This window comes from Pelodiscus sinensis, chromosome 2 (assembly GCF_049634645.1).
Source record: "Pelodiscus sinensis isolate JC-2024 chromosome 2, ASM4963464v1, whole genome shotgun sequence".
NCBI lineage: Eukaryota > Metazoa > Chordata > Testudines > Trionychidae > Pelodiscus > Pelodiscus sinensis.
In genome coordinates, this window is record NC_134712.1 from 99,670,260 (window position 1) to 99,684,209 (window position 13,950).

General features: G+C 44.9%; 1 protein-coding gene across 3 annotated transcripts in view; it reads left to right on the forward strand.

Moving 5' to 3' along the window:
- Positions 1-4,493: 4,493 nt before the first annotated feature.
- ATP9B (ATPase phospholipid transporting 9B (putative)) overlaps positions 4,494-13,950 on the forward strand; it is a 314,205-nt gene continuing 304,748 nt past the window's right edge. Inside the window, exon 1 of one of the 3 annotated variants that reach the window (XM_006128867.4) lies at positions 4,494-4,721. In XM_006128867.4, coding sequence (XP_006128929.1) covers positions 4,627-4,721 — 95 coding nt within the window. In that variant the 5' untranslated portion in view covers positions 4,494-4,626. The remainder of the gene's footprint in view (positions 4,722-13,950) is intronic. The other 2 variants (XM_075921103.1, XM_006128868.4) reach the window with 2 other exon arrangements.

Here is a 13,950-nt window from a genome sequence, read left to right on the forward strand (position 1 = left end):
TAGGAAATTATTTCAAAATAAAAACTCCCAAAATAATTTTTTTGAAATAGCACATCCAAACTACAAGGCAACATCGAAATAACTCAGAATTATTTCAAAATAGCACTGATTGGAGCTTTCATTGGATTTAAAGCCCCCAGAATTACTCTGGGGAGGGCACCAGGAGGGCAGACACTTCCTGTGGCTGCTTGCTAAGGCAAGCTGAGTCACGTGCTTTAAGGGGCTCCTCTCTACAATCGCATCACACATGCCACTCCTCCACTGCCTACTCCCTCACGGGATACCAGACTCATGCTGTGTGCTCTGGTTGCCCTTGTGGACACCACAGCACTTACAACATGGAGCTGGAGCTGCTGTAAAGCTGTGCCAGGCTATTGGGCCTCTTGCTGCGCCTCATGGTACAGTTCATTCAGACTCCCCACATGTCGCTTCAGGACAATGATGACCAGCCCAGTCCGCAGGACTCCTTCACCCAAGCCCTGGTGCTTCTGCTGCAGCAAATAATTCTCAATCCCCTGCACTCTGTGGAAAGCCACTTCTGGCGGAAGGAGACCAGTTCCAACTGACAGGACTGCATCGTCCTGCAGTGATGGGATGACCAGAAGTGGTTCCAGAACTTGTGCATGCAGAAGGTCACCTTCTTGGAGCTCTGCGAATGGCTCACCCCTGTCCTCAGGTAACAGGACTCCTACATGAGACCCGCCATCCCCTTGCAGAAGCATGTCGCCATCGCCCTATGGACGCTTGTCACACTGGACAGCTACCGCTTCATGGGGAATCAGTTTGGTATGAGAAAATCCACGCTGAGGCTATGCTCTTGCAGGTAGTCAAGACCATCAACACTGTTTTGCTGCAGAGGGTAGTCACTTTGGGAAACATCAACCCCATGGTAGACGGCTTTGCAGCCATGGGCTTCCCAAACTGCGGGGGAACGGGAGGAGGAGGCATAGACAGCACTCATATCCTAATCTTTTCCCCCACCACTGTGCCTCAGACTATATAAACAGAAAGGGGTACTTCTCTTTGGTGCTGCAGGCCCTGGTGGACCACAAGGGATGCTTCACGGACATTAACATTGGCTGGTTGGGGAAGGCTCATGATGCCTGCATATTCCAGAACTCCTGCCTGTTCCAGAAGATGCATGCCAGCACTTTTTTCCTTGACCACACTATCAGGGTCAGGGAGGTGAACATGCCAATGTGCATCCTGGGCGATGCAGCCTATCCCTTGTTCCTCTGACTGATAAAGCCCTACATGGTTAGCCTGGATCCCACCAAGAAGCACTTCAGTGCCAGGCTCAGCAGGTGCTGCATGGTTGTGAAGTGTGCCTTTGGCTATGTAAAGGAAAAGTTCAGGAGTCTCCTCACCCACCTGGACCTCAGTGAGCGCAAAATTGTCTATCTGGTGGCAGCCTGGTGTGTGTACCACAACATATGTGAGAGCAAGGGGGAGATTTTCCTGCTAGGGTTGGAGGCAGAGGCTGATGGGCTGGCCAGGGCTTATAAGCAGCCAGACACCAGTGCCATACAGAAAGCCTATCAGGGGACTGCGCTCATCCAGGAGGCCTCGAGGGACCTGTGAGACTCTCCCCCGGGTCTTTGCACAAGAGGTCCCTGCATTGCCCCCATGCGCCTTTCCTCCTCCACCTCTCCCTTCCCTTGCCCTCCCTTCCTACCTTTCCCCCTCCCCTTCAGACCAAATGAAAAAGCCTTTTTGTTTTGAAAAAACAACTCTTTTTTAATTTGGGGGATATAAAACAAGGGGAAAGAACCTGGAGCGGGAGAAAATGTCAGAGAAGGTCTCAGGGATGGGGCTGGGACTATTGCCTGTCTTGGGTAGCTCAGGAAGCTTTGGGTGCCTAAGAGGTCCCTCTGCTACATGTTCGGGAGCCCTGGTGGTTCCGGGAGGGTGGGGGGAAGGAGGGCTAGGAGGAGAAGCCAGAGGGACGGGTGTGGGTCTGATGGTGGTGCAGGGAATTGGGAGAAGGTGGAGGTCAGGGAAGTTGCTGATGGCCCACTCCAAGCACAGGGCCTTACGATCCAGGACAGAATTTATGGAGAAGCATATGGTCTTGTGCTGCCGTGCCAGCTGGTCCCACATGGCCTTCTGCTGCTCCCACTCAGCCTGGCGCTCCTTGTGCTCCAGGCACTCCTCATCAAACCCCCAGATGAGGGACTGGAGGCAGGCCATCTGGTCCTGCAGCAGGTCTTCCCTGGTTCACTTTCTGCAGTGGATCCCACGGAGTCGGGAAGATGGCATGGGGGTGGACATGCCACACTCACAGACGGGCCAGCTGTGTTTACTGGTCACCAGCTAACCGGCACCTGGGAGCAGCCCCTCACTGCAGATAGAGGGCTGCTCCAATCTTGCCCATGCTGCAGGCTGGGGCCAAGAGTCAGCAGCAGCTCCGGGATGCTCTACCCAGGCTTGAAAGGAGGTCTGAAGAGACTGTAACTGATCACAATTAATGTTTAACCAGTTAACTGATTAAATGAGATTTTACATCCCTACTTTCCAAAGGAATGCACAGCATTTGCTTCTAACCCTGGAAAGTCCCCACGTGTCATCTTAATTTTAACATAATTCAAAATGCTTCTTCTATTAATAGAATTTTACATATGTTATTCTTAAATGACTATTACAGTATCATGCTAGGATAAGGATTAAATGGATGCTGCATAAATTTAGTTAATGTCTTGAAGAGCCTGTAGTCTTTACAACAAGATTCAACATTAGGACATAACACAGAACACTTGTAAAGAAAAGATCAGAATAAATCATGCTAACGTAGTTTCAAATAATATCTATATCTATAGTAGTTTCTTAAGCAAAATGGAATACAAATAAAAATATATATCCTCTTGGCCATGTAGCTAGCTTTTAAATGATAGAAAAATCCTAATAGGTAGAAGTAAATGATTTTTTAAAACACATTTGTAATTTGTTTCTGTGACACAGACTACAAGATGATGTTACAATGAGGAATAAAGACTTTATTGGCATTCATATGGGATGCTGTATATATTTCACTAGTGATGACTACACCTTTTAATCACAGCATTTGCAAACTCATGGCAATAAAATATTAACACACATCACTCCACACTATTTGTGTTTATGAATAAAGAAGTTTACAAATATCATAGCAAGGGCAGGGGACACAAGTAAAGGTAAGATCTTCTGGGCATTGTCATAACATCATTATGAGCAACTTAAAACTTTTTGAAATTTCACCTGTTGGGTTGAAATTTTTCTGAAGTGTGATAATTTGAGCAAAAAAGGGTGCAGATACTGTTGAGTAACAGGAGGATCAGAGCAAACAGAAAGAGACTTCCCATTATGAAAAAATATTAAACCCTTTTTTAGATAGTTCAGAAGTTGAAGTGTGCGAGTGGAAATTAAGTAGAGATAAAATCCACTACTGGCAGGTAGGATATTCAACTACTCTCATCTGCTGTGGTACCATAAGAATCTTTTGGCATGTCACCAGGATTCATTACTAAATTTAATCCAATGGTTAGATCATTAGGTTCCCCAGCACGGGCCACATACTGATGGGGAGTGTAACATGAATGCCCACCACCATCAGAATGAAGACGACTAGCTGAAATGCACACAAGATAATTTTCTAGCCCCACAGAAAGGGACTACAACGGCTAACAAAAAGCAAAGCTTATGACTTATGCCTTTCCGTCCGCACGGCGACAAGACGACCTTTTTGTTTGTTTGTTTCTACTGCTTCATTTTCCAATTCTCACATTGTCCACAACACTGCTTTGATGTGGCTAAAGGGGTCTGTAGTAGAAGGTGTAATTGTAGACAAAACAACATTTTACTACTGCTTGAAGATTTAGCGTAAAAGTATTTTAATCGTTTGTAACTCTTATCAAAGAAAAGTTAATCCGGACTTTAAAGCCAGTGGAGCGAGGGTGAATGTGAACTCTAGCAGGATCGGTAAGGGAGGGCAGAGCTAGAATCCTCTCCTCTACAGGCAGAGGGCTAGTGTACGTTGGATGGGAATTCAGTCCCTAGAGAGGCAAGGAATCAAAGCATGCCCACAGGCCCGCCCCCTCTTGCGGGTACAGCTCCAGCCGCACTCTCCACTGGCACAACAAGTATTTCCAAAGAGAAAACACAAAAAAATAGGAACGAGCAAAGACTACTAAGATCAGGGGCGTGCGCGGCACCGCTCCCCGCTCCTGGCCCTGCACCTCTCAGCCTTCGCTGCATGCAAAGTCCCCACGCACCTCCACCGCCCCTGTGCTCCATGCAACGCTGCACTGCAATCCCCGCAGTCAGCCTCTACCCGCTCCCCTGCCTCTCGCCTCCCGGCCGCGCTCCCAGCAGCTGCAGCCTCCCCCGCACCCAGCACGCGCCGGGCTCCGGGAACTAGAGGACCAGGCGGCGCGCGCGTGCCCGTGGGCAAAAGTGGGCGGTGCGAGCGCAGAAGCCCCTCCCACTTGTTTCGGTCCCAGCCGCGCCTAGCACCGCCCCCTCGCCATCAGCTGCTGGTGACGTTCGGTGTCTCCGGCAGTTCCTCGCGCGGGGTGTTTGCGCGCGGCAGGGTGACGTCGGGTGACGGTTTACAGGAGCCGGTTCCGGGGGCCGGGCAGGTGGGCGGGGAAGATGGCGGACCATATCCTGCTGCACCCGGTGCCGCGCAGCACCCAGCGCCGAGCGGCCTATTACACCAGCCTCCCCGCCGCGCAGCGGCACAACAGGTACCGCCCGGGGCGGAGGGGAGGCGCCCCCGAGTTCCGTGGCGATGGGATGGGAGGGGCCCTGGCCCGGCGGGACCTGCCCTACCTCGCAGCATCCCCTGCGGGGCCGGGGCCCCCCTCTCCGCGCCCCAGGGTGCAGGGGCGGGGATTCCATTCTCCCAGCATGAGCTGATGCGGCTGAGAGGCAGCCCCGGGCACTGCTAGGCCTCCCCTCCCCTTCGCCCTGCTGGCCTGGCGGAGGGGAAGGGGGTGTCAGAGGACCTGGGGGGGGGGGCTCCAGTTCTCAGCTCTGTAGTGGGGCTGGGAGAGGACGAGATGAGGAATGTTGCTAAGGGGCGTTTTGGAAGGGAGTCTAAGTCCTGCCCTTCCTGTGTTTGGGGTAAAGGAGGCTCTGGTTGCTCCATTCGTGCAGCAGCATAGTCTAACCAGTGTCACTATTAAACTGGTCAGTTTCTCCTTTTTTTCTGTTGGTCTGCTCAGGGGAGATTGGGAATCCGTGAAAATTAACGTGAGGGCTGGGAAGCCATGGTAGTATCTGAAGTGTGGTTAACTTTGTTTTTTTTTTTTAACAAAAACAAGGAGTCTGGTGGCACTTTAAAGATGAACAGATTTATGAACAGGCACAAGCTTTTGTGAGTTGCAACCCACTTTGCCAGATGCATGAAGTGAAAGAAAAAGTTTTTCCTCCACTTCATACAGCTGGCAAAGTGAGTTGCAACTCATGAAAGCTGCTGCCATAACAAAATTGTTAGCCTTTAAGGTGCCACCAGATTCCTTGTTGTTTTTGCTGAAGCAGACTAACATGGCAACCTCTTTGAAACCTTTCGCTTCTAAAAAGTTGATAAGTATGTGTTTGGATTTAAATGTGGCAGCAAGCTACTCTTCATCAGCAGCAATGTCACAGAGTCTATTTTCATGGTTTGAACTGAAAAATTCAAAAAGCAAACAAATAACTTGAATAGAACAAAATAAGACTTTTTAAAATCAGTTTTGTTAATCAACACAATGTGTACATAAATCTTTTTTTTGTTTTAACCCTATACCTTTTATTTTTATATTGCAATTCCAAGAGCCTTACATTAGAGCCACCTCTGCAGCTCCCACCATAATCTTGGAATCCCTGGTATATGTGCCCAGTTTGCACAAAAGTTAGCACATGATTAAGTGTTTGTGGGAGTGGGGCATAATTTTAAAATTGTCTTTGTCTTTATCTTAAGTAAAAATAATTAAAATATGATGGCGCCCTGTCTTGTGGCTCCTTCAGGAATTCAGTTTCTCTTCTTTGCTCTGCCCCTGACTTCTATTGTGACCTTAAGCAAGTCACCAAGGCCTTGTTTTCATGGGATTATTAATTTGCATTTTAACTCAGTGATTGATGTACATTTAGGTCTTGTCTATACATGACAGCTCTTAAATTGAATGTGGGAGTGTTTTTCAATATAAGTTGGCTGACCTGTGGGGTGTGTCAGTGGTGCAATTGCAAATCAGACCTCCCAGTCCAGGTAGACATACTCATGCTAATGGGGATGGGGGAGGGGGATAGAGGATATGCTAGCATACTTAAAATAGCAGTGTGAATGGTATGAGGTGCAGCTTGGTCTCTCAAGCCCGCCTGACTCCTTGGGTTTGGGAGTCTGAGCTCCAGCCTGAACTGCAATGTCCATACTTCCATTTTTGGAATGTTAGCTCAGGCCCTGCTAGCCTGAGTCTGTTTTGTCTGTGCTAGAGGCTTGCTCCCAGCTGCAGTACAGAAATACTGTTGGCATGTACGGTATATCTTGAGTTAACACAACTTGTCAGTTACTAATACAATCACAGTGTGCAGTTTGTGTTATTCTGCAATGTGGTTGCTCTAATTCCAGGTGTGTGAGTGTGTGTGATATATATGAACAGAAAGGTTTTATTTAACCCATCAGGACCTGAATGCAGTCACTTACAGCACTGTATATATTCTAGAGCAATTGGTGACACAGTACCTAAATATATAGCAGGGAGCTACTGCTTTTACCTTACATTGAGTGTTGTAATCATCACCTCTTGTATTGTAGGGGAAATACTGAAATGTTGGAAGACCCAAAGGACCTGGCATAAATTAAATTGATAAACAGTACTTTTTAAACTGAAGTAGCACATACACAAGAGGGTTGCACAAACTTAACTATATGAGTTTCTAGACAATGCAATTTCCTTGTGTAAACAAGGCATTAGTCATGCTCTTTGACAGATATTGAAGAGTTTTACCAAAAACTGAATACAGGATCTGAGCTTTTCTGCTACTGGAAGGAAGTGGTTTGGTAGGGCGTTTTAAGAATATCAATAACAGTGAAGAAGTTGTCTTGATGGGGCTATGAAGAATTTACAATTTTTAGTTTGCCATGCAAGATTGGGCATATCTATCCCACAATTTTGGAGGGCAGACTTACGGATATGCAAAATGACTTGGAATTGGACAGTGCCAGGAAAATGAGTTTTCTCAGACTCCCATTTTTCCTGGCATGAGGGTAACCATTTCAGCTATTAATTTAAGTATCTTTCCTCTTTTTAAATCAGGCTGTGGAAGGAGATAGTGGCAGCTCAGGAGTAGAAGTAATTGAACCTCACAATTTTAATATCACAGGAAATTTTGACATTTTGAAATTTCTTACAAAACATGAATTCCTATATTTTGTTTCTGAAAGGAAGTATGCTCCTTGAGCTGCTGACTGAAATTGACTGATTCCTTTAAGTATTACTATAGCCCACAACTGAATATCAAGTGAAATTGCCCAATCCAATCAATTTATCATCCCCTTCCCCATAGGGCTCAGCGAAAATGATGACAAATTATGTTAAGTTCAGTCAGCACTGCTCTTGGCGCTTGTAGGGTTTATGGCTCTGGGGAAGCCCACCATGTGAAATGCTTTTGAGTTGGGAAATCCCCAGGATTGCAGACTCCTAAGCCACCTAGCTCCCTAGGCTGTTAGAAAAAAGCAGCTTATGCATGTGAAAGCCCTAGGGTCCCTGGTTCTAGTCTGCATAAGGAGGCTGCCCCACAGCTGTGGACTGTAGAAACCCTGGGATCCATGGTACAAGGACACTCTGTATGGCAGTGGTCTCCAACCTTTTTAACCGCGAGATCACGTTTTGAATTTGTGCAATCCAAGATCTACCTCAAATATAAATACCCTTGCCCTGCCTCCTTCCCTCCCTTTCTTCTAGGCCCAGCCCCTGCTCACTCCATCCTCCCTCTCTTGTCCATCCTCACTCACTTTCAACCAGGCTGAGGCAGAGGGTTGAGGTGCAGGCTCTGGTCTTGGATTAAGGGATCTGGAGTGTGAGGGGGCTCTGAGCTGCTCTTGGGGCAGGCTGTTGGGCTGTAGGAAGGGTTTTACGTGCAGGCTCTGGGATGGCGATTGGATGCAGGGGTGCTCTGGGATGGTGCTTGGGGTGGAGGAGGGGGTTCATGACTGAGGAAAGAGTTAGGGATGTGGGCTCCAGCGGGGCCCTGCTTACCTCAGGTGGCTTCTGGTTGGTGGTGCATTGGTGCTAAGGCAGGCTCCCCTCTGCCCTGGCCCTAGCCCACTCACTAAAGCAGCCAGTGAACTCCATCCCAAGTCCTGTTGTGCTCCCCACCCTGCTCTATGGAGATAGGATACAGAGTGGGAGGGGGCACCCTGACCTCAGCACTCCAGGGGAGGGGCAGCTCCAAGGCAAAGGGCAGGAGATGACCAGAAGGGGGGGGGGGGCAGCTGAAATACTGGTACTTGACAGCCTCTTGACCAAACCTGTCAGGATCACCTGTCAGAGGCTCCAAGATCTACCAATAGATCCTGATCTACTGGTTGGTGACCACTGCTGTATGGTGATGATATAAAGTTGGGGGGAGGGGAAGGACATTTCATTGAAGAAATATGCTTTAAGATGTTTTCCCAAATGATGAGAATATTATTTCATAAAAGGAAAATTGTCTATTAGGTCTGACCGGTGCCATAATATCTGTCCTGTAGTTGCCTGGATTCCTGACCAGGGTTCTCAGGCTTCCCAGCCTGGTGACAGGGTGTCTGGAAGACCTGCTGCTACACAAGGCTGTAACTATGGTTGGTGTGCAGGACAGAGTGGATGGTTTTGCAGCAGTGATGTTCCCAAATTGTGCTCTCTGATGTCCTAGGTGCCATGGGATTCTCTTGGAGTGATATTCTGGAGCAGTGAACCCTGAGATCCAGGGTACTTTGTTTGGAAGAAGCCCTGAGAAGCTCCCGTGAAAACCCTGTTTCTCAGAATATTGTTGACAAGATTTTCTCAGGAGCAGGTGCCAGGATATCAGGGAAGAGAATACCAGAAATTATTTCCACTTGGGGCTCAGTTATAATGCTTGTACTTTCCATAATGCCTAAAAAAGTCAAGCAGATTCACCTAAAATTAATGTGACCTTAATTCACATTAGGCCTGATCTTCACTGTACATTCAACTGTTGTTCTGTATCTGCTAAGCCTATTGCTGAAGCGCTCCTTGGTGCTGTCCTGGTTGCTGGTGTACAGTTTCATGAGCCATGGGAGCAAAGGGTAGGATCACTTTTGGGACGATTCCCAATGATAATTTATCAATTGGGAAAGAGAGTTCTTGCTTACAGCTTTTTGAACTGTCCTGTGATCTTAAAAGTGTGTGTGTCATTCACCTTCCCTGACCAGCCCACGCTGAAGTTGGTAAAGTGTCCCTGATGATCCATCAACACTTGCATTGTCATAGAGAAGTAGCCGACTTCTGTTGATATAGTTTGTGGCAAGGTCGTCTGGTGCTGAAATAGGGATATGTGTACCATATATTGTAGTTCAGAAACCTAAGTGTGGCGCAACCATCCACTAAGTGCTGCATATTCTTTCTCTGCATCTTTAAAACAAAAGGTATTGTTCAAAAAATTAAGATTTACTTTCTATTGGAAAGAAAGATAAAATATAGTGTTGAATTGGCAGAATCCAGTTCTTGTTTTCTGTTTGCAGGGGCAGTTGAGCTGTATAACATCTTAGTTTGGTTATCTGCTTTATTTGTCTTTATTTTGGCTGGAAATTCATATGACTGGGTGAAAAATAAGCAAAGACCAACAATTGCATATTTTGTTTTGAAGGGACAGGAGAAGTTATAATACAGGGTTAGCCAAACTTGCTGACCATCCAAGCTTCATATGTCAATCTTCAGAAGACTGAGAACTGGGTATGCCTGCTGAGGCTTGGGGCTTTAGTGCTAAGGGGTATGTCCCACAAAGCTGATGTCCCACATACTGGGCAGACATGGGAGGGTGGCGGGGGGAGGGAGGGAAAATTACATGTCCCCCCGATTTTTGCTAGGGATTGCTGATCCTGCTGAGTGTCATGGTTCTGCTGGGCCTCTTCCCTGCACAGCAACTGCTAGAGCTGGCAAGCTTGGAGAGGCAGCAGCAAACAGCTGCTTAACTGCAGGAAGATTCACTGCTTTTGTTGCTGTCTAGCTCCACAGAGTTAACATGGTATCTGCAGAGAGGGGCCCCTGAGGGTAAGAGTGGGGGCATGTCTGGGGAGAATGACTCAAGCTGTTCCGGGGGGAGGGGGAAGGGGAGAATTAACATTTACTTTGTGCCCTTGCTCTTTCAACAAGCACTAAGTCATCTCTGCCAGAAGCCCCTAGTTTTATTATCCCACCCTTGCAGAGCAGAAACCCTGAGCTCTTCCGTCTCCTTTCCCCGAGTCTAGAAGGTGGGGCGGGGAAGGGTGAGGGAGGGGAAGGGAAGGGAAATATTCTGTGAACTTCACTTTAACTATAAAAGAGTTGCATGTGGCTTGGCCACCTCTGCTATAATAGGTCCTGTGGTCTGTCTGTCTGTCTTAATTACAATTCTTAGAAAGCTAAGACTGTTGGAAATGTGTTTTTTAGGCTAGGCTTACGCATATGTGCATCTGCATAACTGTTGCTCAGGATGTAAAAAAACGTACACTTAAATGATGTCCAGTAGTCAGTGCTACTTGAGTGTAGTCAGGTCTGGATTGATGGGAGGGCTTCTCCCGTCGACATCACTACTGCCTTTCACAGAGAAGCTCTTCTGTTAGCACTTCAGTGAAGATACTACTAAGCTACAGCAGTGCAGGTGCACCAGTGCAGCTGTGCTGCTGAAATATTTTAAGTATAGATATGCCATTATTCATATCGGTTTAGTTTGACAAATGGTGACAAAACTAGAATAGAAAGATAAAACCATAAATGTTTGACTTTTGTTAATATAAATTGAATTGTTAATCTATTACTCAGTATGCAATAACAGGTATTTGGAGGAGAGAGAGACAATAAATGCATCTAGCTTTTATTTAACAGTTTTTTTTCAAAGCAGATCTTAGGGTTAAGTGAAGAAACCTTTAAAACCCCAGCATTCCCTGTAAATTGCATTATGAACGCTGGGGCTTTATACAAGACAGTTCTCTTCAAAAATATTTAGGATTTTTTAGTTTGTGGAAATAAAGGTAAATAGCTTAGGTAAATAAGAACCTAACATTGTGCAGCAAACATAGAGGCTACGTCTACACTGGCATCCCTTCCGGAAAAGGGATGCTAATGTAGCACATCGGAATAGCAAAATCCGCGGGGGATTTAAATATCCCCCGCGGTATTTGCATTAACATGGCTGCCGCTTTTTTCCGGCTTGGAAATAAGCCAGAGAAAAGCGCCAGTCTAGACTTTGAAGTAGGAATAAGAGATCCTCCGGAAAAGGGTTGCAGTGTAGACACAGCCATACTGATTGCAGTCTGAACCAAAAATTTGACAGGACTTAGAATACCTCATTTATAATTACCTTGATTTCCCATTACAATTTGTTTTTGTTAATATTCTGTGAACATCAGAAGATAAAAATGACTATACTAGATTAAAACGGTGATCATTTAATTCACTGTCTTGTCTTCTGGCAATAGTCAGTATCATATGCTTCAAAGGAAATTAACAGAACAGTGCAATTCTCAAGTGATCCTTCTTGTCGTCCAGCTCCAGCTTCTGGCAGTCAGAATTTTAGGAATATTGAGAGCCTTCAATTGCATCTCTGATAATCTTTGCAGATAGCTAATGATGGATCTGTCCTTCATGAATTTATCTAATTTGTTTTGAACCAAGTTACAGTTTTGGCCTCAACCACATCCCCTTGTAGTGAGTTCCACAGGTCGACTATGGATTGTATGAAATATTCTCTTTACTTTGTTTTATACTTGCTGCTTATTAATTTCTTTGGATTACATCTGCTCTGGGTGTAATGTGAGGGGATAAATAAGTGCCTTTTCATTTTGTACACACCAATCATTCATGATATGATACAGGTATCTAAAATCTCCCCCTTGTTGACTCTACATTTAGCTGAGCAGTTTGTCATTTTTAATCTCTTTTTATGTGGAAGCAGTTACATCTAGTGTTCACTGTAAGCTGTGTGGCCTCTCAAAGAGATTCCAGTGCTGTCCAGGTGATTAGCAGAGTGTTCACAGCTAGTTTTGTGTTTCTCCTGGTGGTGAAAATTTGCACATACCTCAGTGCACATAACAAAATGCACACAAATGGAAAAAATCCACACATAGATGGAAAAGATTAGAGTGAACATTGGTTACATTCCCCTAATAATTTTTTTCCTTATTCTGTATCTATTTCAATTCTAATATACGTTATTTATTGTGAGATGGAGTGACCAGAACTGCATGTGATATTCAAGATATTGGCATACCATGGATTTATGTAGTAGCATTATATTTTCTGACTCATTGCTATACTTTCTCTAATTTTTTGTAGAGTTCTATAAGATTTTTGACTGTTGCCACACATTGAATGGATGTTTTGTAGAGAACTATTCTTGGTGATTTCAGTATCTCTTTCTTGAGCGGTAACAGCTAATTTAGAACTGTTTGTTTTGTGTTAGGATTGTTTTCCAACTTGCATTATTTTGCATGTATCAGCATTGAATTTCAGCTATAATTTTGTTCATCTAGTTTTTTGAGCTGTTTTTGTAATTCTTCAGTCAGCTTAACTATCTCGAGTAATGTAGTATTATCTGCATACTTTACCACCTTACTGTTTCACACTTTTCCAGATTGTTTATGAATATGCTGAGCAGTGTTGATTTCTTTGCAGGACTGTGGGAAACCTTTGCTATTTACCACTTTTTATTGTCAAAACTGATAATTTATTCTTGTCCTTTTTTACTTTTTTGTAACCAATTACTGAACCACAAGAAGACCTTCCCTCACAAGGCTGCTTACTTTGCTTAATAGCCTCGGATGTAGAACCTTGTCAAAATCTTTCTAAAAGCTTAAGTATATCGTATCAACTGGATACCCTTGCTCACATGCTGAGTCATGAGTTACCTTTACAAGAGCTGTGTACACTCTTTCCTCAACATCTGTATCTGATAATTCTTTTCTTTCCAATAGTTCCAACAAAGTTACCTGACACTAATTGCCAAGATCACTCCTGCAGCCTTTTATAAACATTAGATTTACATTTGTGATCCTCCAGTTATCTGGTACAAAGGCTAATTTAAGAGTGAGATTACATAGCACAATGTGTAGTTTTTTCAATTTCCTGTTTGAGTTTCTTCAGAACTCTTGGGGGAATACCACCTGGTCCTCGTGACTATTACTGATGAATTTACCAGTTTCTTCCCAAACTGCTATGTAAACCAATTAAGAAAATATTTGTTGGTTAATATAATTCCATGGTCATTGTATTGAGGTGGCAAAGCATTTTAGCCAGAAAATCAACATGTCACTCTCTGACTGTTGCATACTGTACTGATTAGTGGGTTAGCTGGTGTGCTGCCTGAGGCATAAGTTCTGTTAATTCTTTTAGTGCTTATTTCATATGTATGAACAGTGAGAAAAAGTCCTGCCCAAGCCTTCTCTCAGACTTGACTGCTGCGCAGGTAACCTAGTTCAGTGATGCTTATCCTACCTGCCCTTCACTAGGTCCTCTCTAAAACCCATGATCCCTTTGTCAGGGTAGCTCAGCCTTGGAGCCTGATTTTTTTTTTTTTAAATGAAAGTTGTGGAGTTAAAAATAAAATAAGTAAAAAGGGCCTCCTTTCTCTTTTCCTCTTCAGCTGGAGAAATACCTTTCCTCTTGATTTGATATTCATAGCTTTAAGGTTAGAAGGGATCATTGGAATCTGACTATTGGAATCTAATACAGGTAATAATAGATTTTCATCTAAGTTTATCCTGTATTGAGTCCAATATTGTGTATTTGGTTAAATCAT